Source organism: Falco rusticolus, chromosome 1, assembly GCF_015220075.1.
Source record: "Falco rusticolus isolate bFalRus1 chromosome 1, bFalRus1.pri, whole genome shotgun sequence".
Taxonomy (NCBI): Eukaryota; Metazoa; Chordata; class Aves; order Falconiformes; family Falconidae; genus Falco; species Falco rusticolus.
Window position 1 is genome coordinate 37,694,265 of NC_051187.1, and position 23,629 is coordinate 37,717,893.

The 23,629-nt window shown below is 40.7% G+C and overlaps 1 protein-coding gene across 1 annotated transcript in view; it reads left to right on the top strand.

The window, feature by feature from the left end:
• Window positions 1-22,997, top strand: part of SLC5A1 (solute carrier family 5 member 1) — a 28,235-nt gene extending 5,238 nt beyond the window's left edge. Inside the window, exons 3-15 of the mRNA XM_037410006.1 lie at window positions 5,077-5,181; window positions 7,566-7,625; window positions 7,981-8,085; window positions 12,931-13,036; window positions 13,264-13,344; window positions 14,469-14,689; window positions 15,653-15,788; window positions 16,565-16,672; window positions 17,745-17,895; window positions 18,498-18,666; window positions 20,702-20,917; window positions 21,227-21,329; window positions 22,185-22,997. Of these exons, the coding sequence (XP_037265903.1) occupies window positions 5,077-5,181; window positions 7,566-7,625; window positions 7,981-8,085; window positions 12,931-13,036; window positions 13,264-13,344; window positions 14,469-14,689; window positions 15,653-15,788; window positions 16,565-16,672; window positions 17,745-17,895; window positions 18,498-18,666; window positions 20,702-20,917; window positions 21,227-21,329; window positions 22,185-22,408 (1,785 nt within the window). The 3' untranslated portion in view covers window positions 22,409-22,997. The remainder of the gene's footprint in view (window positions 1-5,076; window positions 5,182-7,565; window positions 7,626-7,980; window positions 8,086-12,930; window positions 13,037-13,263; window positions 13,345-14,468; window positions 14,690-15,652; window positions 15,789-16,564; window positions 16,673-17,744; window positions 17,896-18,497; window positions 18,667-20,701; window positions 20,918-21,226; window positions 21,330-22,184) is intronic.
• Window positions 22,998-23,629: the final 632 nt, after the last annotated feature.

Genomic DNA, 23,629 nt, shown 5'->3' on the forward strand with positions numbered 1-23,629 from the left:
GCCAATTCAGTAGTGACAGTAGTTAATTAGGGATCAAGGTATATAATTACATTCTCACTATTGCCAGAAATTGAAATCCGTCATTGGTTAATCCTAATGGTATGAAATGCTGTGCCCTTTCCACGCTCTTTTTACAGGAACTGAGAGAAGAATCTTCAAGAAACTGGTTTTGGTCTCTTGGGCTTTGAAGGAAATGTCTTCAGGGAAGACACATATGGCTCTTTAAATACTCATAACTAGCTCTGCTCTTTCCAAAAAGACACAAAGAAGCTTGAGGGAAGTGACGGATTTGTAACAGTAGGTCTTGCAAACCAACTTTAGCTTCTTTTGTTAGCTGGACCAGTTAGGTTCAGCCAAATGCTTTCTACCGTGGAAATGAAGTATCTGTTCCCAGAGAAGAGTCAGCTTCGCTAACAGCCACTCTTACAGGATTAACAGGGTTTCATGCACAATTGAAAAAAACAACCCTTCAATTTTGAAGCTTTCCTGCTTTTGAATTTTGTTCTTCAGGTTCTGTAGTTTTGCAGACAGAGCTGTCTGCACAAAAGTATGGGTTACCTCGTGTACCTCAGTGCCTGAGGCATAAACGCTAATAGGACAAAGTATCTGCTGGGCATCTGAAATCCGGCTGTCATGGTTAGAAAGATTTACTGAGCAGCAAGTAGGAAACATGCAGAGTCAAGGACACACTACGCTTTAAACAGAAATGTAACTCAGCTTGTTTGTTGTCACATGTTGATCTTTGTAAGACAGGTAAGAATTAAGGAAAAAAAGCCAACATATTTTTGCTTTGGTTCTGCATGGCTTATTTTGATACCCGTCAGAACTGACCACTGGCATGCCTCCTCTGACCTCTCCATCCAGTTAAGTTTTTCATATTCTCAAAATTCTCCCCACTTGCTGAATCTGATGCTGCTAGGAGGAGCCAGGAAAGACAACTCTGGTAGAATAAGATTTGTTATTTCCTTTTTTGTTGGGTAAAGTGGAATAAAACATTAAATTATTTTGTCAAGTTCCATGCAAAGAATAGTGTGAAGTTTTCAGAGTAAAAAGAATAATAAAGTAATCAAAGCAAAGTGCTGGTAGAAAAGGAAAAGTTCAGTGAAACAGATTTCTGTAGAATCCGTCAGAATTTTCCAGCTGGCTGGGAGGTGGTGTTTCTGCCTCACAGGACAAAGGTGGAAAGGTATCAGATCAGCCTGCTTGCAACTGGGCTGTTCCAACTTCAGAAGTCAGAGATATATTTGATGTGTTTGTATGTCCATCTTTCTTGCTTAGTGAATTGGGAAGTACATAAATGTTTAATTTGGCAAGAATGCAATACATAGAGTTTGCAGAGTAATTTTGAAAGCAGAATAAAAAACTACACGTTTTTCTTTAGGTGTCAGAGCCTTGGAAGGGCGGCTTATTCCATTATAAGCAGCATACCGATTTTTCCAAAGTTTTATAAGAGTGATACCAAAAAACTGAGGTAGGAAAAAATGATGGCCTTCCATCAACGTACAGTCACATGTTGCAGGGAAGAGTTGTGAGTTAAAGAAAAGCATGGACACTGTCAAGGAGCAGTTCTCAAAGAAGGGAATGAGACATTTGTCCAGGGAAGAGCAGTTTAGGAAGCAACTTCTGCAGGTGACCCCTGGGAGGAGAGACAACTCACGACCTCATGCTGATCTCTGTAAAGGGGCTAAAAGGCCATAGGCAGGGCATGGTTGGGATCAAGGAAAAGGGTTTGATGCCAAGCTAACACTTTCAAGCAGGAAAGCGGACATTAGGGGTGTAGGATACGTATTAGCAGGTCCTGGGAGGGAGAAAAGCTGTAAGCTGTGAAGCCTGCACGCTGTCGCTGCAGTGGTCACTGGTTTGTAAAGTACATTGTATATGATTTGGAACAGCGAGTGCTGGGATGTCAGTGCATCCTCAAGTTAATGAAAAGAGCAAGGTGAAATGGTTAATGAATAACTTGGAAAAAACAGAGCGATCATCATCTATCTGCAGTGTGGTGGTACTTTTCCTGAACAGAGTACTTTTGTTAAAACCTGACCTCTTAAAAGATTTTAAGAGAGTTAATGTTCCACCTTTGCCTCAGGTTAGTTCAGTTGTTTGTCCTCTCTTTCCCTCTTAACAGCTTTTGTTCCTTTCAATCAACTTTCTTCTTTGCTTTTCCTCCTAGATCTGTTTTTAAAATCAACTCATGAACACATTCGCTGAGAAGTTAACACTTCTAGAAAATTGTTTCCTTCTGTCATCGCCACCACCCCATCCCCGGTTCAGCACAGCGTTCTTTAGGGCACACATAGGTGTACTGCAGCATCTACCCATGGTAAATGGAGCAGTTCCAGTAATCAGCCTTTATATACACAATTTATAACACAAATACCACAGCAGTAAGTACTTCACCAGGAAAGCTTGGGCCCAGAGCTCACCTGCATTCTTCCTTCATCCTCAAAGTACTGCCGTGGCAGGTTGGAAATTTGTCTTTCCCCTCTGGCATCAGCAGCTAACAGAGTGCAAGTATGTTTGGTAAACGTTCCTCCGGCTTTAACCACACTGCAGTTTTCAGAGTAATATGTGTTTTCCCAGCTATGAAGCCATGTTCTACCTTTCCATGTGTACATAACATTAAACCCCATTTTTAAAATTGCATCCGTTACTAGAATGTGCTGATCTTACAGCTCTGCTGCACTGGGTGTTTGTAGGGATTCAGAGAAGAAAATCTAGAAAGTGAAGGTGGTACCTGCATTCACACTGCTTTGTCCTTGCGCTGGCCCTAAATATGTGGTAATTTTGTGTTGTTTTGGTTTGGGTTTGTATTTTTCTTGCCATACAAGTGTGCTCTGCGAAAAGTTGGGAACACAGGATTGTCAATGAGTGCTACAGTATGTCCCGGGGTTTTAGGCAAGGAGCTAAAGCTTGCTATAGCTGTCAGTTCTTCATTAGCTGCTTTTGTTACTTGGATCTGCTTGCAGCACATTTTAAGCTTTTGAAACAGGAGAGGGAACACATCAAATGAAATCAGAGATTGATGTGGTTAATCTTTTCTGGTGATTGCATTTCTAGTAACCTAGATTTAAGTTTAATTATTCATCTCCAAGGGAAAGCACTGGACAACAGTGCTCATGCTTGCTATAAATGGTATTTGTTTCTTCATGATCATTGCTGGGAAAACACCGTTACTGTCACAGAGAGGTTAGAAGAAAAAGTTTTCATTCTTACCAGTGATCTCTCTGGCTTATTTGCTAATGCTTGTTGCAACACTTATAATTCCTGTACAAATATCTGTCATCTGACAAACTGGTTACACTTCTGTAGGGCCCAACTGACTTCTAGAAATGTGTAATAAAAGAAAAAAATATTTTAAAAAATCCAGAACTGAGTGAACTTAGAGACGTATGTGTCCTGTCACAGCAAAAGAACAGTCTGCAAAAAGACTAGAAGAAATCAGGAGATGAAACTGAGCAAAGGAGAAAAGAAATAATGGAATCCTCTGATGAATTTGTTTGTATGTTGCATATAAAAAATGGGGGAGGAAAATCTATTTTGTGATTAGACATTAGGTTTGTGAGTTAAAGAGCATGGTTGCTGTTCCTGGCTGTGGCATAGCTCTATAGAATAAATCTGATCTGCAGAAGTGGGTCTCTGTGATGAAATCCCTTTTGCCCTCCTGAATCTCAGTCAGTTGTCCCTGTGCTCTCAGAAAGATTGACTCAGTTTTTACTGCTACTCACTGCAGTGACTGCAGACCTGAAAATTTGTAACTGTTCCCTTTATGTACATTTTAGGACCCTAAAAATCTCCAAGTGAATTGCAGACAAGGAATATTTCTCCCTTTTGTAAGGGGACTCTGAGCATATTCCAGCCACCTGTACTTGGGAACTACATAAGGAGAATGTGCCAGCTGCAGGTCCTAGGTTCATATGTCTAAAACCCCATTTTTCAGCACCTTGAGATCTTTCAACACAAGAGGTCTGCCTCAAATGAGAGCATTACAGGCTGGTCACAGAGGTTCTTTTGCCTACTTTCTATATGCTTTGATTTTTAACCATTTGCTTTTCTTCTTTGTAGAAAAAAATAAAAGAAAAATTAAAAATGTTCACTCACATTGCTTCATCTCAGAACATCCAGCTCACATCTTTGCTTGCGATACCCAATCCAACCTTTTTCATGCTTGAGTTCTCACCCTGTGTCCTTTAACATCTGACCTTGTAAATTATCACTAGGCATTTCTGCTGCCTTTAATGGTTTTATTTTGAGGAAATGAAGCTCATACCTTTTCTGTCATCTTTTCTGTTGTCTGAGCTATTTGATAAAGAATTAGATCCTTTGGCACATCTGTCTTATGTGAACAGCTCCTGCTTGTCTGTAATCCAACCTAAACCTTTCATTTTTTTAAAATGTCTCCCTGTTCATCAATTCCTATGTTCTCCACACTGTTCTGTTTGTACGTTCAGTGCAATATTTGGGGGTCTTAGACACCCAGCACTTCTGAAATATAACTCCTTGATTTCCTGTTGTTTGTATCTAACAGAAGCACTTTCTCAACAGGTATTTCTGCCGTACAGCTTACAGAATTTAATTCAATAATCAAATATCTTTTGAATAAAAGTGAAATCAAGTAAAAGGTCTGTACAGCTCTCACCGATGATACATTTAGTTCAAAAGACTGTGGAATATGAAGTAGGGAGGGCCACTTTGACAAGTGGGTATGCACTAACTGTTTCCTCCTTGAGCAAGACAGATCACAGTCATCTTCCCTAATGGTTTGGACGTCATCCAAATGTCAGTTAGCCAAGTTTTGCAAATATTTTAAAATCTATATTGGTGTAATAAACTGACTCAATTGGAAGAAGATCTACTATGCAACATCCTATCCTTTCTCATTGTTGTAGATGTAATGGCTGGAGTCTCAGGTTTGAGGGGGAGCAATAAAAGGGAGTCCTGAAAGTTGTCAGGGAAGTTAGTTGTCAATCATTCTTATGATGATAGATAGGCATGAGTTCAAATTGCCAAATGAACATGATTTTTTCAAGTTGCTATGAACAGGGCCTAAGAGCCAAATATTGTTCTTTCTGTTTCCAGATTGGTGCTTCTCTGTTTGCCAGTAACATTGGCAGTGGACATTTTGTGGGAATAGCAGGAACAGCAGCAGCTGGAGGAATTGCCATTGGAGGATATGAATGGAATGTAAGTGGCATGCATTTAAGTGAATATATTTATGTCATCAAAATTATCTACAGAGATTAATCAAAATAACACTGCCTAAATAATTTAGGACTGTTAAAGTTTGTGCTTGGCAACACCTGTTTTCTGTACAGACCAGTAAGTGCCAACACAATCCACTATTTAGCTCATCTTCCTTGCTCCTTGTCCAAGACACTTGGGAGCACATGACCTGCTTCTGTTGGATGAAGCTTTTTAGAGAGCACTTGAACCAAATAACCTGATGTATTCTCTTTGTACATCTCTTTTGAATACTTTTAAGATATTTATAAAGAGCACTTTCAGACTGCAGGATGTTGGGAAGAATTTATCAGTTAATTTTGTAATCCATAGTATTTTTTACAGCATTTTGCTGTGTAGGAATTGTTGAAGGGGCTTTGGTTTCTTCACAGGCTATAAGAAATTTTGGGCATCCTTCACAACCACCTGCATTCCAAGTAACTTTTCTTCTTTACTTTCTCCTTCCTCTAATTATGCGTGTTTTGCTTATGGTTGAAGTATAGGGTAGAGATACCCAAGCTGACTTTAAATGAACTACTTGAAGTACCATAAGTAGTGTTAACTGCAACAGCATGGAGTTTCACGTGAGCTAAAACAGTCCATTTCCTTGTATTCTCAGGCTCTGTGGGTGTGGGTAGTAATGCCCTTGTTCTGCTGAATCCACCTTCATGGAAGGGATTATACCATAACACAAAGGACTTAATGAGCATACATAGGTCAATAGTTTCTCTACATTCAATTTTGCTCAGTGAAAGAAGCATACCACCCTGAGGGATTTGGCTTTTTTCTATAGCAAGTGCATGGTTGCTGCAGATAGTCGAGTATTCATATGATATACATATTTAAGGAGAAGGATAAAGGCTAAAATGAATTCTATGAGACATGCATAATTAATCTGACATTTTTCTCTATTTGATTACACTAGTCCTGTAACAAACCTGAATGCCCTTCTCTTTATACTAAAACTAAGTAAAACAAAATAGAACGATCACTGCTTGAAATTTCATGGTATTCAAATCTCTAGGACCCGTATCCTTCTTCAGCCGTATCCACCTCTAACACTTCATCTCCTGGGACCTTGTTTGTGGACTAATATCAATACACAGGGTACAACAATTGTTGTTTAGGAAGAAGCAATGATGCATCTGTGTATTTGAGCAGATATACTATATAGTTCATTAGTTATGACATAGAGGGACTAGTGTACAGGTTAATAGACATGGTGGAAATATTGCTCTTGGCTGTATAATCTGACTCTCCTCTTGAAAGAAATACTAACTTTGACTGTTATCATCCTTGTGTTCACTATTATTCCACTGAAATAATTTCTAAGTTGTATTAGTATGACAGCAGAAGCTGGCCCAGTATTTCTTGTCCATCTTTATGGTTTTGATCTAAGGGCAGAACTTAAAAGATAACAGTTAGGACAGCCCTCTAAGTCCTGCCAACAGAATGAATTCAGAGTGCAGCTCTGAGAGCAGGTTTTTGTTCTGTGTTTGTCTATTTAAATATGTACAACTCTGTATCAGACAGCATTTCCTAGCCATTATAAGTCAGAAAACTGTGACGCTGCAATACACTAAGATCTATAGTTTGCAAAATACGCATGGTAACACACATTATACTATGGAATGGTAATGTTGAAATACAAAATATTTTACAAAATGCATGAGGCACATCCTGTACAGAATGTGAGATGGCCATATGTTTTACAACAATCTCACACAGACACAGTGCAGAAGGCAGTCAATGATCAAAATAATCATCAGAAGTGCTACTCTCCCCAGTACTTTGCAGATGTCACAGCATACCGTTACAGCGTGCCTGATTCTGAGTGGGAAAGCAACCTGCATTAGTGGCTCTGGGAGCAAGTTGTTAGCAAATAGGTCTCAGGCAGCAAACCTCACCTTCCTTAATATTTCCCAGAAATTATAGTCTTTTGGGCTGGTTGCATTTTAACCATTATTAAAGCAGGCTCCCTGAGCTTGCCCTGGACAGGGCTAGGATAGCCTGGTGCTGCTGCTGGAGTGGTGCTGTGATACTAGAGGGCAAGTCTGTGAGCAGAAATCAATTGTCTTTCCAGAATATGTATTATCATGTGTGCTTCTCTGGGAGTGTAGCCTGAGATCCAGGCTGTATAAAACCTGACACGAGTTTTTGGCCAAGATTTCATTCCCAAATTTTCAACTGTAAATCAAAGGACAGAGCAGTCCCTCCTCCCTTGTCACCCCTACAGTACCCAGGTTTATGTGATTTCAGTGTTCTCTAGTTGCTGTTGGGTTTGATAAATGCTCTGTGGGGGTGCTGTCTAGAGGAGGCTAACTCAGCTGATCTTGTCTTGGCTGCAGGCTCTGATATTTGTGGTTGTTCTAGGATGGCTGTTTGTGCCCATCTACATCAAAGCTGGGGTAAGTGAAAACAGTACGTGATGCTTTTCTTTGCTGCTCATGTTTGTGGACCAGGTCTTGAATATTGCAAAGCCATTGTGAATGGCACGAGATCAAGTGTGCTAGAATTGTACTATATGATGTCTGTATGTATTTGACAAGTGAGGGTTCTTTGTTCTGAGACCTGTGATGAGAAGTGCTTGGTACTCCCTCCTTGTTCTCCTTCGATTCCTGGAGCTGCTCTTCCTTGTAACTGTGTTTGCATCTTCCCTCCCTTTGTCTCCACTCATACAGTATCTGAGTAGCAAAAAAACTTCCTCTAATTTGCTTTGTATCTGTTCCCCATTACCTGAAACCTTATCTGCCCCCACTGCAGGTGGTGACAATGCCAGAGTATCTGAAGAAGCGTTTTGGTGGGAAACGGATTCAGGTCTACCTGTCAGTCCTTTCTCTGATCCTGTATGTTTTCACAAAGATCTCAGTAAGTAACACTTTTACAGTATTTCTTCCATCCTACCTTGACGTAAAGAAAACAAATTCCCATTTACAGTATTGCTCACACAGCTGGTCAATTTATGCTGATTTGGAGCCTTTGGTTGAATTAAGCACTGTAAAAATATGATGTTGTGTTTTCTTCATTCTGTCTAGTGAGATTGTGTATCCAGATCTGTTCTGCAATCTCTGTTCTGCAATCCAAGTTTTTTCCTTCCTAGCGATGCCTCTTGATGCTTGCTGTACTTTCTCCTTTTTTTTTTTTTTTTTAAATAGGTTTTAAGGTTTACTTCTGCTTATGCTTTCCTCTAGAACAAGTCGGAGTGGAGGGAAACTGTATTGCATTACAGTCTATTATCTTCGGGATCCGTGAAACGTGTAGCAGCAATTTTTGTTCCCAAACTTCATATGTATCTCTTTGAGCATCCTCTGGTGAACAAGCCCTCGGTAATAGTAGATGAGGGAAAAGAGGAAGAGACTATGGAGAAAAGGAGAATAATAGGTATTAAAAAATAAGGGAGTGGGGAAATGCAAAGGAGAGAAATTACAACAGCTGAGCTGAAAGAAAAGAAGTGGAGAGATTCTTTGAATGGGCAAGTGGTTGGTATAAAGTTTAAGGTGCTATGAAGTTAATGTTTATTAAGTAAGTGGTTGTGTTGCTGTGAAGTAGTGAAGGCAGCTGGTGTTTTCCATATATCTTCAAACTACCAAACCTCTAAAGAAGTCCACAGTTCAGGCATACCTCAATCTGTTGTTTTGCAGAAGTTGCCATGGCAAATTACTCTTTGCCCTCTGAATGGGAGCTGAGTGATAATAGTGCAATTTAAGCTAAAAGATTGGCCTTTTGCTCTCATTCTCACATCTTCACGATAACTGATCCTTAGGAAGGTTATAAATTAAACAGGTTGGTACTGTGGAGCTGGCCTCAGAGTTGGATTTCCATGTGTTTCAAAAGGATTAGTTAATTTGCTGCCATTGTGCTTAACTACTATAACCAGAAATCCCAGGTGTGACAGAGTTTTGGCAGCTCTAGCAGCTGAGAAACTCTTCTAGTCAGATGACTCACAGTTCTATTCTGCAACACATGTTTATAATGAGTCCATCAAGGTGTTACGCAGGTTCTGAATTTACTACCTGTCTTTTATTTCCAGCCTCTGTCATGCCTAAGGATCTGGTCATGGGATTCCACCCCATTTCAGTTGGAGTGTCTTGCTTCCAGGCAAGACAGGTTTTCCTTATAAGCTTCCACTGGGGTGATGAGGCTGAAACACGCTCTTCTGCTCTTGTGGCCAGGTCTAACCAGGGAGCAGGGAGTAAAGCAATAGTCAAGAGAGCCATACAGCAGCAGATTACCTGAATCCCACTCTACCAGTGGCCCATCCCAGCTTCCCATCAACCCGATTATTCCAGATGTGTGTGGGAAATTGCTGTGGAGCTCATGTCTCTGTGCCATGCAGGGGAAAAAATCTGGCGCACAATTTCCTCTAACCATTTCCTTTGTTTCCCCCATCTGCCCAGAACAACTCTGACTGTGCTGTCCCATGTAGAAATCTGGCTCAGATTTCTGTAGTGTAAAACAATGTCTTCTGCGTTGTTGTCTTAGGCCACTGTATTCAGCAGGGCAGGATTTGCCCAGGTCTGATTTACTTGCCGTATCTTATTCAGAATAGGCAGAACAGTCAGGGTCGTTGGAGGTTTCAGGTACTGTTGGAGGATGTCAGAGTAGGTTTTTCTATACCATGATATGCAGCACCATGCCCAAATTGTCTCCAGATGAACCAGCTCCTGAGGCAGAAAGGGAAGCCCTGTTCCTTCCTGGATGGTAGGTAACTTCTTTGTGCTGTGTGGACATATGCATGCTATGTCAAGCTAGCACAGGTCTCTCTTCCTAGAGGCACTTTGTGTATCCAGACATGCCCATGTGTTGACAATCCATGCCACAGCCAGCTTGGAGATTTGCATTTTACTTCCTTGACTGCTGCCTTTGCAAACACTGTCTTGTGATCTTTGGCGTACTGAGATTTGATATAGAAGGATGGGTTTCTGCCCTGCCCTTAACGGGCAGTCACGCCTAGCAGTTTGACTGGCAGTGATACTTACTGCCACTTATCCTTGTGGAAGAGTGGCATTTTGTTTCTTGGGTGGTGATTTCATGTGCTGCTTCCTTGATACGTTAACATGTTATCTAATGCTGTTAATACTATAATTATTACAGTGTTTTCTAATGAACAACATAATATGTCAGGTCTTGTAACTCCTGGCGTGCTCTTTCTGGCCCAGTGCCCACCATGATGTGATGCTCAGATTCCCTTTGTACACCTCTGTACAAGGTTGTTACCATTTCTCTTCTCCTGCCCATTTTCTGTGTATTTTTTGACTTCTTACCTTGTTTTGTGGTGAATCAACCACTTGCCAGACAAGGCCATGCTGCAAGGTGTTGATCTTTGGGATCAGGACACAGGTGGGTTTTGAGCCCGAAGGATTTCTGTTGCACAGGTGTATGCGCTTCCTAAGCATGCACTGCTTTGTGAGTAACGCCCATAGCAGCTTTCGTGGGCTCGCTAGCCACTGGTGTTGCTGATATTGGTCATTGTACCGAAGAAAATGGCCTAGTAAAAATAAAAGCCTGAGGGAGAGTAATTGACTAAATTATGACAAGACAAAAAGGAATTAAGACCCGAGTGCCTTTGAGGAAATCAGAAATTGTAAACTGGAGTGTCTAAATGGGTTACATAATTTTCTTTACATTTGTTGTACATAATTTCAGTAGTAAATGGATGGGCATAAACTTACTGGGCGAAGAGGAGGGAGAAGGACAACCTGCTTTTAGGACTGCGTGGTGTAGGGGTAAAGAGCATGGGCCACTGCCCTGACTCCCACGTTAACATTGCAGCTGGATTCACTCAATTGGAACATGTTCTGCCAGTTGTTCCTGCATGTTCTGTACATGGCTTGGACAGATACATTGCAATGCAAAGATTTAGTCTATTCAGAGATAAGACAGAGATTAATTAGTGTCCATAAAAGAATAAAAATGGAGAAACAAGGAAATATTGAAAGGCAATAATCTTATCAGAAAGGAGGAGCAGTGAAGTTGGAAGGTAAAAGCAATCTGAAGAAGCTGATAGATTGCTCAGGATGCTAAATAATTTATACGTTTCTTTCTGGGGTTCTTTTTAGGACTGTTAATATTTGATGATAGGTAGGCTAAACTAGCCAAGAACAACAAAAGATAGATCTGGGACATAAACTGATCAGTGGTGTGAAAAGATAGGAAAAAAATATTATCATAGACAAAAGCGACAAAGGATGTGGTCTAACAGCCACTGGGGATAAGAGCTGGAAGTCCTGGCTCCCAGTTCCAAACTAAAACCTGTAAGAAATCGAATCATCTCAAGCTGCCTCAGTGGAGGAGTTTTGGGAGTGGCACCTCTGTTGTGATTCACGCTCTGCTTCAGGTTTTTTTCTTCTCGTCAGGGCAGTAGGGTCAGAGGACCTTTTGCTGCAGAGGTCCGTATCTTTTCCTCATTCTCTAGAGTGAACTAAGGGTGAGATCATACCCTGGAATCTCGGTTTCAGTGTCTCTGGAATGAAGAGGGGTTCTTCATCCAGCATCTCCCAGCTAGCCAGGCTGCAGAACTGCTATTAGTACACCTGCCCTGCCTTACTTCAGCCTAGCCGTGGGCAAAAGTGGTGCGAGTGCCTGTTGGTGATCTCAGGCTCTGGCTGTCCTGCAGCCTGACCTGTGGACCCTCCTGCTCCTCCAGCCAGCTGCAGCCTAGCAGCTGCCCTGCAGTAACTGTGTGTGCAGGCTTTACCTCGGGGCATAGGCAGCGCTGTTTATGTCTCTCAGACTCTGCATACGGGCTGTTCCTGCAGCATTTCGCAGCTCCTGAGTTTGCTGAACACCACTAGGACTTGTACTGTTAGATGAGGATGGAACTCCCTGTGTAGAGCCCTTGTATAGGTGGTGTGGTATCCAGAAAGGAGGTATGCAGGTGGGCTTGGAGATGAGCTCCTGAACTAGATGCTCAGGAGCAAGGATAGGTACAGATGCAAACCTCTAATTAAAGCACAATTCACAGTAATGCGTTACAAGTGCACTGGGGCAGATTATTCTGATTGCAAACTTGGATAACTAACATTGATGGAAATTAGCTCTAAATCAGGAACTGATTTAATACGATTAAAATCCCGGAGCGTTACACTGAAATCTGAACAATTCCTTTCTTATGCAAGAGCTAAAGGTTTCCTTCTGCTAGCCAGCTAATGTAAATTATTCTGACAGGAGCTTAAAAGTAGAGAAAATATAGGATGTTTGCCTTTAATCACCCTTTGTCCTGAACCAGCAAGACTAGCAATACTACATGTATACAAGAGTAAAGAAAAAGTAAGAGATTTATAGAGTAGCATTAAATGAAGAAACTGTTCTGCATCTTGGAGCCGTCACAGAGTCCATCCCTGCACACAGAAGGAAGTGTAACTTGAGTTTTAGTTATTTTGTTATTAAGCTGTTTTTCAGTATGTAAGCTCAAAGTAGTGAGGTGACTCTGTGTCTATCTAAAACAATCCATTGAAAATGACCTGGAAATTCTTTGAGTAGTTACAATTCTTGTATTGAAAGCACCACAGCACTGAGAGGAAACTGGCTGTTGTGCTAAAATGGCCTCTATTTTGCTATTTTGGTCTCAATTTTTTTTTTTGTGTGTGTGTGTGTGTGTGTGCAGTATTGTAAGGGGTGGAGTTGTGTATTTCAGTACCTTCATCATGAATGTGTAATATGCCATCATAATGAATTTAAACATTGCTTAATCTATCATTTTTTCTTTTATAGGCAGACATATTCTCTGGAGCTGTATTTATACAGCTGGCCATAGGGCTGAATCTTTATTTGGCCATAATCATCCTGCTTGCTATTACTGCTCTTTACACCATCACGGGTGAGTCTGCAGAGCAGTCTGATACGTCAAAAAAGTTGGGGGAGCCAGAAAAAAGAGAGGAGGGGAGGTGGGTAAGAAGGGAGAAATGAAAACCTGAAAGGGGAAATATTTACAATGGTCTTTCTTTGAAAGAGAGAGGTGGTGAGAAAAGTAAAAAAAAAAAGTATTTCCACTGAGGCATTTGCAGAGGGGCTAACCTATTTGTCTTGACTTTTCTTTGCCATTAGGTGGCCTTGCAGCTGTGATTTACACTGACACCTTACAAACATTTATCATGGTAGTGGGATCCTTTATTCTCATGGGATTTGGTAAGTAAATCAGATGAATTAAACTGGAATGTTCAACTACAAATCCCACAGTGGCTATGGAAGTGGATCCTGCAGTGTGCAACTCTGTTTTCTTAACCAGCAGGTTTTGGTTCATATACCTGTTTATCAGGGAAGAAAACAGACATGTTTCCAAAGAATAGGCGTATTGCCAAACCTTTTAGTCACTCCATCTCCAAAGCACTGTTGAATATGTAACATAATATGTAGCATCCCATGACAGAATAGGACTTGTGATGGCTAATGAGGTAAAAGCAGAATTGTTTGCAGGTGATGATGATACTCTTAAGTTCAGAGAGTATCTTGTTTTAAGAAGATCATGATTTCATAGATATTCAGATGTTTATGCATGAAAATTTCTGATTCAAAGTGAAGAGCTATTGGTCACATTGCATGGTTTTCCCTTGTTTCTAGCTGCTAGCTTGTGTTAAATCAACCCTAACACATTAGCGTTTTAAGTAAAGCTTGTAGTTGATCTGTGGATGTCATTACGTTGCTGGACAAAAGATACAAACAATGCTTATGAATAGGACAACGTGTGTGTCCAGAAGACCATATGCATTTTACAACGGAAATCATGCTGTGAAACAGGATTAATAGGAAAGGATCATAAGAAAGAATGTAGCGACAAGATTCCATGAATCTGTAGTGTCTTTGTTATCCTTCCCGTTCCTCAGCGCTTGGTTTTCCTCTAGCTAGCTCTTTCACTGAAATTAAATGATTCCACCATTGTTACAACCGAAATAACTCCAGACTGACCTGACCTGGTAAGACCCTGCCTTAGGTTCTCCCTAGGTTAACAATATGTGGAAATAATGTATCTTCATCTCACTTCTTGGCAAGGCATGTAGAAGAGATGTTGAGACAGGGGAGCCTAAACCAACATTTGTGAGTTGAACAGAAACCTAAAAATAAAGGTCACTTCGGCACTTAGAGTGGGTGGATATTTACAAAACACTGTGTACTGTTTTCTGGAAATGTTGATATATACTGGCTAGGGGTTTTTTACATCCATACTAAGGAGGTTTTTCTTCTCACTTTCTTTAGCTCTATTTGAGATTTCAGTATTAAATATTTTATTACTACTTTTACTTTCTATTTTTCAGCATTTGTTGAAGTAGGGGGGTATGATGCTTTCATGAAGAAGTACATGGAATCAATTCCATCCAATATCTCCTATGGGAATATTACAATTAATTCAGAATGCTACACTCCTCGGCAGGATGCCTTTCACATCTTCCGAGATGCCGTCACTGGAGATTTGCCATGGCCAGGGCTCGTCTTTGGTTTGAGCATCATTGCTTTGTGGTACTGGTGCACCGATCAGGTAGGGTGGAAGCCACATGCCTTGGAAATGCCAAACACAAAACTCTGCAATCTAGTGTGATCTAGGGGTGCTCTTCCCCCACTGTAATTCAAAGCTGGGTCACAAAAATGGCAGTTATTTCAAGAGTGGTCAGTAACTTTTCAGTTTCTGGTTTCTAAACCCCTTTCACATATAAGAAAATGGAACGGATGTTCTTTCAATTCTTCTTATACACTGTGCCCAGCAGATACTGGGTATAATTCCTGTATGTGACCATGTGTAAAAAGACAGAGAGGCTGTAATGTGAACATTTACTTAGGAAACCATGCATCACATGATACTTGATAGACTGGCTCTAGGTATTATTCCCCATTCAGTAATAGTTTGTTTCATATTTGTGCGGCTTTCATCTTCACATGCACAGTCTTGGGAAGATGTTCTTTATGTGATGGGTCTTGCAGTCTGGAGACTCTTCCCCAGTCCTCCTTCCTGCTCCCTAAAATCTACCATCCAGTTTCCCTGAGAGGTCACACTGACAGGAGTAGAGGAAAGTGTGCTCCTGTCACTGCGGCATGTGAATGTGTCCAACCTCTAGCAAGTGATCTACCTGCATGCTGAATTGTGAGAAAGATAATCTTCACAATTAGTAAACAAATTAACAAAAACCCCAATGTAATTGAATCTATTCCTCAGGTAAATATTTTATTCCTTTTTGGCTTTTTACTCTGTCTACTTTAAGAACATCTTGTGACAAAAAGTCTTACCTTTTAAACATCCACTGGATAAATATTTTCCTTGGCTTATTTCAAATATATCCTTTGTTTTTCATGTAGTTGTTATTCTTCCTAGTGACAGAAATGGTAAATAGGGTTTTTCACTATCACAGAGGTTAAGAAGTACCAGGTGTCTGGAACTTGGCATGGTGTGTTCATGGAAATGCTGTTCGTGGTTGAGTCATGCATGTTTGCCATGTCTCATTGACAGGTTATTGTCCAAAGATGTCTCTCTGGCAAGAACATGTCCCATGTGAAGGCCGGTTGTATCATGTGTGGCTACCTGAAACTCTTGCCCATGTTTATTATAGTGATGCCTGGAATGATCAGCCGAATTTTGTATACAGGTATGCATGTGTATACAGAAATGCAAATTTCTTCTTGCTGCTTGTATTTTACTGTCAATCTCTCTCAATTTCCTGTTCTCTGTCCCTTCCAAAATACCTGTTAGATTGTCATCGTCATCCAAATTGTCCAGACGCATGTATGCACAAAACCTAACTACACTGAAGCCACAGGTCTTCCCTTCCTCTTTTCCCTCTTTCTGCTAATGCTATTGCTGTCTATTTTAGGGGAGAGAAATTCCAGTGTCTCTTCCCAGTTGTCTGTCTGTTACAGCCCCGCTCTGGCTGAATGAATGGAAAATGCTGTCTGGGACTGATACTGTGCTGGCATGCAGAGGAAGAGTCACAGACAGCAATATTTTGGGCCATTTTGGGTCCCAGGTGCAGTGTGGGGGAGATGCCAATCATCCTTCTTTCTAACCATCGGTATGTTTAGCAGCAGCCAGAGGAGAGATGTTCAGGTTGAAGGAGGAGGCGTCTTGTGTTCCTCTTCTTGTTTTTCAACTTACTGTCTATGTTGTTCAGTTCTGGTCTGACAAATTAATGCTGAAATATTTATCTTTTTTTTACCTGTAGCACTTTTCAATATGCTTTTAGAAATGAAAGGAAGGGTAGAGGCTTAGAATCACCTTCCTCCCTGCCAACAGACCTAAGGATGATATCAAGCATGTCAATCCAGTGGTTTGACACAGAGATAAATTTTAGAAGCCTTAGTAGTTTAGGAGCAATCTGTTGTTTGTATGACCTTCTCTAACCCTGTCTCATTATTCTCTCCTCAGATGTGGTGGCTTGTGTTGTGCCTGAAGTCTGTCAGCAGTACTGTGGCACTGCAGTTGGCTGTACAAATATTGCTTATCCAAAACTAGTAGTAGAGCTTATGCCAGATGGTAAGACACTGTCTGTCTATTTGTTTGTTTTAGGAAAGGTGATGCTGCCAGATGGCAAAAACAGGTGATAGAGGGAACCCAAGTCCCATACTTAGTTCAAAAATTCTTGCTAGAACTAGGTACTATTAATCAAATGGGTAGTCTGTATTAGTTGTAGCTGTAGGTCTAGAATAGCTACATGGTGACATCAGCTCTTAGCTGGCAAATACTGGGTGATGAAATGGTAACTGAGCTCCTTTTCTGTGAAGGTAAAAAATAACCTACTTTGCCAATGATTTAGAAAAGACTGTCTCTGTTTCTGATTTCTGAGTTGGAGGCATACACCTGCAGTCCTGCTAAACCCACTGAGGTGAGAGGAAAATATTCTACATACACACTGTCGCATAGGACACCTGTTCAGTGAGAAAATAAGGTACCGCTCTGGAGAGGACAATGTATACACAGAAGATAAATTTCTGCAGAAAACCACACAGCTAGTTCATCAGGCTGGAAAGACAGATTATGATATTATACAGACCATGGTACTTCCTTGGTATCTTTAGTACTTAACCATCATATTATAACTGTTGTGCATAGTATTACTCAAATGCTACAGTAATTCCCCATACTGTGTTGACTAGGTCATACCATCTGGAAAAGTGCCTTACTCTGATTTTCAAACAGTAAGAGAAACTTTTTTTTTTTTTTTCCCAAACAGGTGGTTTGCAAATATACTGCAAGCAAGTGAGCACTTGCCTGCAAACAAGAGAAATTATTTTTGTAACTGTTGGGGAAAGTCTGCTTAGTATTTTTTTCTTTTTATTTCAGCATTTAATCAGACAGGATTCACAAAAGAAGTACCTATGTTCTAAAAGCTCAAGAGTTGCCCTGTTACTGCTGTAAATAGCTTTTCCAAAGCTCAGCAGACTTAGTCTGCATTGCAAGAGAACATCAGGCAGGCATCAGCACATAAATATGCCAGACACCCTCCTAGCGGGCTGGCTGGAAAGGGTCAGACAGCACTGTGGGTGGTGCCACGTGCTGCGACTCTTCATGGAATGCTCATCCCAGTTCGCCTATCTTTGTATTTCAGGTCTGCGGGGTCTGATGTTGTCAGTCATGTTGGCCTCCCTTATGAGCTCCCTGACTTCCATTTTTAACAGTGCTAGTACTTTGTTCACTATGGACATTTACACCAAAATTCGGTCGCGACCATCTGAGAAGGAGCTCATGTTAGCTGGAAGGTGAGTGCCGCCGAGAAGCGAGCACTGGCTGCACGGCAGCCTGCAGCCCTCCAAAAGAAGCACTGAGAGCCTGGGTGAAACCCCGCTTTTGCAGGGCGCGGGCAGTGGAAGCAGTGGCCTCCTGTGGCCAGACAGGCTGTCCCACCGCACGCTTCCCTTGTGGAAAAACAAAAAAAGACTGTGCTTCCAATTTATTTGGCCGTGGTGCATGAAGTAGCTGATCTAATTCTCAGCACTTCCTACTGCTATTCAAAGGGAACTATTTAAAAATCTTCACAGGCTTTATGCTACCCCATACTACAGCGCTGGTGAGCTGGTTCTTCTAGTTGATCTGATATTGATTTGTCTCTAGACTTAACAAGCAAAGGAAAAATGATTTTCTGTGTTTTGACTGCATGTTTAGCTGTATGCCGACCGATATTTGACAGACACATTATCTAACTTGGATTTCTTTTGTTTGTTCAATGGTGATTGGCCATTATAATTGATCTTGCTGGTTGAAATACAAAATGGACATTTAAATTATTGATTAATTGCTGCTGCTTCTTTCTAATAGATACTTCTAAGCAGATGGCTAATTGAATATCTGGCTATGTTTACAGGGCATTTATGTTACTTTTAATTGGCATCAGCATTGCCTGGGTTCCTGTGGTGCAGTCAGCTCAAAGTGGGCAGCTCTTCGATTATATTCAGTCAGTTACTAGCTACCTGGGACCTCCCATTGCTGCTGTCTTCCTGCTTGCCGTCTTCTGCAAGCGGGTCAATGAGGAGGTAAGTACAAATTTGGAAACAGGTACGCTGCATGTTCCTTCAGGCACTGGGAGAACTGCTTTTTTGTTTCAGTGTCTTTTATTAGCAACTTCTTCATTTTTATTTTAATCCTGCTGTAGCCCAGGGATGATTTTGTGTTTCCATATCCCAGGGCCTGAGGTTTCAGAGATGAGTTTGAAAAAGTTCTTTGCTAATCTGATAAATAAACGGCCACCTAGGAATTCCTAGACATCTCTGAAACCTAGCTTATCTATTTCTTTGCCAAGAACTGTGTCAAATGGATAATCTATGGAGGCATATTTGCAAGTAATCTTTTAAGATACTAGTCACCAACCTGCTTTACTAAACATACCACCTTTCACCATCCTCTTCACCACTATATATTTCGTCAATGCTCTTTTAAATAAACATACTGTTTTTTCACACATTGTTTCCCAGCCTGGGAATCGCTGATTTTGATTCATAGAGCAGTGGACTGAGAAATATCGTACTTAAGCCTTAGTAAATAACTCAGAAGCCCTGAGAGCTGTCACACGCTTTGATGGGACCACAGGCCAGTCATGGTAACAGGGGTTTCAGACATTCTGAAAACTCAATATTCAGGAATTCAGTTTCCTTTCTATAATACTGGGAATATCAATACTTTCCTATTGCTCAGGTTTGCTCCAAGGAGGATGAGTTCAATGCGAAAACCTAGAGAGAGAGAGAGAAGGGTTTTGAATATCACTTAAACTTTCTTCTCACTATTTTCTCTTGAGACCAGTTTGGTGGTTATTTGTGCGTATATTCGAGAAAAGCCTGTTTTATACACAAGGGATGTTTCATTTCCTATCCCAATATGGCTAAGTCTCACAGATGGATTAAATCTTTGTGTCCTTCATGGAAACCTGTCATTTGCTTTAGCTGGAATTTTACCTGAGTAAGAATTCAGTATAGTCTTTGGGGGTTTGTGTATGTTGCACAATTTAAATTTGGGTAAATAAGGAAGACAAGAGTCAAAGCTTCTGAGAATTGGAGCCTTGCATAAGATAAACTCCAATATTGTAATTACTTGTATATTTTATCAGCGTTTCTTGCTCAGAATCAGTCTTCTTTCTGCCAGAAATGGGATTAACTATCTTGTCCTACTCCAAAGCCTTTTTGTAACTTTGACCACTGAATAATTAAAATGGTTTTGTTCTTAAACCCAGCATTAAACCTAGAATATTTTTTAATCAGGATTTATAAATGTGTGTTACCACCATTAGTTTTTCAACTTCACAAATTCAGAGAACAGCTGAGATTGGAAGGCACCTCTGGAATAGTGCAAACCCACCCCCCCCCCTCAAAGTAGGGCTAACAAGAGCAGGATGCTCAGTTCCTTGTCCCGCTGGGTTTTGAATATCTCCAGGGATGAAGACTCCACAATGTCTCTAGGCAACCTGTTCCAATGTTCAATGCCCCTCACAGTAAAACAAACAAAATTTACCTTTAAACAGAATTTCCCATATTTCAGTTTGTGCCCTGACATACCTATGCTTCTTTTATACTCTGGGCTAGAGTAATACATATCTAGCAGCAAAATATCCACCAAAAGTATCGAGAATAAACTTTTCACTAATTACTAATAGGGTCATTAGAAGATAAACCAGATACATATTCCAGGAGGAATGACACACACTTGCTAGCTGGTTCTGTCATGCTAGAACCATCATGGATTTAGCCCTCAAGGATAAAAAGACGTGAGAACAACACCTGGGATATGTAGTCTGTGGCTGGAGCCTGTCCTGTATAAGGAGTGTGTTGTCTGGAGACAGATGAACTTTGAGAAATGAGCTGGTTAAGGTGTCCTCCATATTCCTTCTCTGAGCTGTTGATCATCATCCGTTTCAGCTGTATTAATACACTGAGCTGTGAATACAGTTGCTGAAAGTATGTGGGTTAAAACCCATGTGCCAAAGCCAATGTCACACATAACTACTTCCGTGTTTCCTCCAGTGACTATTCAGAGCTCAGAGCTTACTCATTTTGATAACTTCTGTCACCTTGTCTGCAGGGTGCCTTCTGGGGCCTGATGGTTGGGCTGCTAGCTGGACTCAGTAGGATGATTGCAGAGTTTGCCTATGGAACTGGCAGCTGTGTGAACCCTTCCAACTGCCCATTCATCATCTGTGGGATTCACTACCTTTATTTTGCGATGATTCTTTTTGGGGTTTCCGCCATCGTCATCCTGGGAGTCTCCTTCATGACTAAGCCCATTCCTGATGTACATGTGAGTAATATTGCAGTCCTGCTCCTCAAGAAAAGGAACCCAATGAAACCACTAGTTTGAAACACTGGTACTTGGTATATCACCTCCTGACATTCCAGCTACCCACATCATATAGTCCTTGCAAGAAAGCAAAGGAAATAGTCTTCATTTATCTGTCACAAATCTTCAGTGACTCCTAATAATCTTAGACATTGACCAAACAGATGTTTGGGGTGCCACGGTCTTACAGCTTGTTCATGTACTGGCCAGACTGATTTGTCTCTGTGTGGTAAGGCTGTAGATTTATACGCTCATTTTGTTTTGTGGCAGCTTTACCGCTTGTGCTGGTCTTTGCGGAACAGCAAAGAAGAACGTATTGATCTTGATGCAGATGAGGAGCAGGACAAAGCTGATGAAAAAGATGAGGAATCAGGTAACTGTTGAATATCTACAGATTCTATCAATATATTTGAGTATTCCTATTTCATTCCTGAAGAAACATGCTTGTTATTCAAAGACATCCTCCCTCCCTGCCAACAACAAAGCCTCAAACCCCGCATATTTTAATGGCTAGTAAACTGCCTTTTACCAATCTATCAAGCTTAGTGTAAATCAGAAGTGAAGTGGGTTTGAAGGGAGAAAATCTTGTTCTCTAGGTAGCTAGGTGGCAGCTCTGGGACTAAAGCAATGGAGATGCTTTAGGTCTGAGGTGGTGTGCACTGGCAGAACTGCATGCGACTCTAGCACCTGGAGTGAAACGATGAGAATTCACTGGGAAATAGTGGGTGGTGGCCAGGATTGAAGGACCAAGGATCTGGTGCAAAGTGCCATGATAGCAAATTGCCAGACATCCATCTGGGTAAACCCACCTTCCCTCTTTGCTGGGTTTCTGGTTCTGCTTCCAAGTTCCTTTTCATAAGTATCTTCAAATTAATTTATTTGTCTTTTAATTAAAAGTGTAGAAAGTATTGAAAAAATGGAGTTAGAGTTTGCAGCATGGTTTGCTTTTGTGATACCAGACCAAGTCTGTAGGCTGCAAAAGGCGCAAGTGTCTTCTGCAGAAGGCTCTCTTGCAGCATGTAGAAAATCACTCTTTTTCCAGGTGAGCTGTGAAAACATGATATTAACTTGTTTCTGGTACTGCCTTGTACTGAAATGTTTCCACGTAACTGTAACCGTAAATCAGAACTGCTATATTAAATATATGAATGTCTTTAGTCACAGAGATATTCTAGCACATGCAGTGGCCCATGCTTACATTTCATGACCAGTGTGTTATTCCTTCCAGTTAATGAGGAAAGTGAAGAAGAACCGGGATGCTTTAGGAAAGCGTACAACTGGTTCTGTGGCTTAGATCAACAAAAAGGACCCAAACTGAGCAAGGAGGAAGAAGAAGCACTGAAGAAGAAATTGACAGACACAAGCGAAGTGCCACTTTGGAGAAATGTTGTGAATATCAATGGCATCATCCTGTTGGCTGTGGCTGTATTTTGCCATGCCTTCTTTGCATAAACCTCTGATTACATTTCTGAAATTGTACTGTATTGTCAAGCAAACCCAATGATGGGTAGATTTACAGTTAGATACACTTAGTATTTTCATTGTCTACATTTGGAAAAAAATCAGGGTGATTTTCTCGCTGATTTTGTGACCATAATTTCAACAATTTAAAGATGAAGGCTACTGGGATTTCAAGAGAGAGAATTTGTGTTTAGATGTTGAATCAATCCGGGGATAATTGAAGTTCAGGATTTCCATCCAATAGTCTCTCTACTTGTGATACATTTCATATTTTAGGTTCAGAACAAGGCTGCATGAGCCGTATTTCACACCAGGGTTTGTGAACTACCTTTTAGGGTTGATGATACTAGTTTGATTTTTAACCCTTCTTCTTCTCCTCATTCAAATTCCTTTTTCCTTTGGATACGATAATTTGATTACAAAACCCCCACAACAACTGAGGGATCATATGAATGCAAATTAAAAAATCACTTTTGTTCCCTCCAAGCATGAGGTATCTTACGTAAAGGATTTATGTATATTTGATGTATTTGACACTATATCTAACTTAACATTATCACTTTTTTCCCCTTTTCCTCGCTTTTCATTGGATTGTGTTTCTCAGTAATCAGCAGAACACTAACCATCTCAGTTGATTGCATTTTGAAATTAGGGAAAACTTGTCTCAATGATCCTAATAAGAATTCTGCTTACGATAGGTTCTCTGTTTAAGGTTAACTTTAAAAGGTCCCCCTCTCTTTATATTTTAATATGTATGGTTATTTGAATGTGAAGCTTTTTTATACAAAACATATTATATATACACACGCAATAGATTATATATATGCACTATATATATTATATATATTTGAAATACATATGTATGTGTGTGTGTATATATATTTATTTCTTACTGATCAATTCCCATCTTGGTATGTCAAAGTGAATGTCTGCACGCAGTTACTAGGACCTCTTTCTTCCTGGTGGGGTTGGTGTCAATGTATCGCCTACGGACTGTACTACAGAACAATCCACGCACATGGTTAGAAGTTCAAAGCATCGGAATGCCGGGTGTGCATTTTTCTTTCAAGCACATTTGAGGGCTCTGTACTGCTTTTCTGCAAAGCTGTCATCTTTCTTCTGAGGATTTAATTGTGAAATGGAATTCATGCTGTGTGACAGTATGAGTTAACAGTTCATGAAGGAGAATAGTCACAGCTGTGGGATATCAGC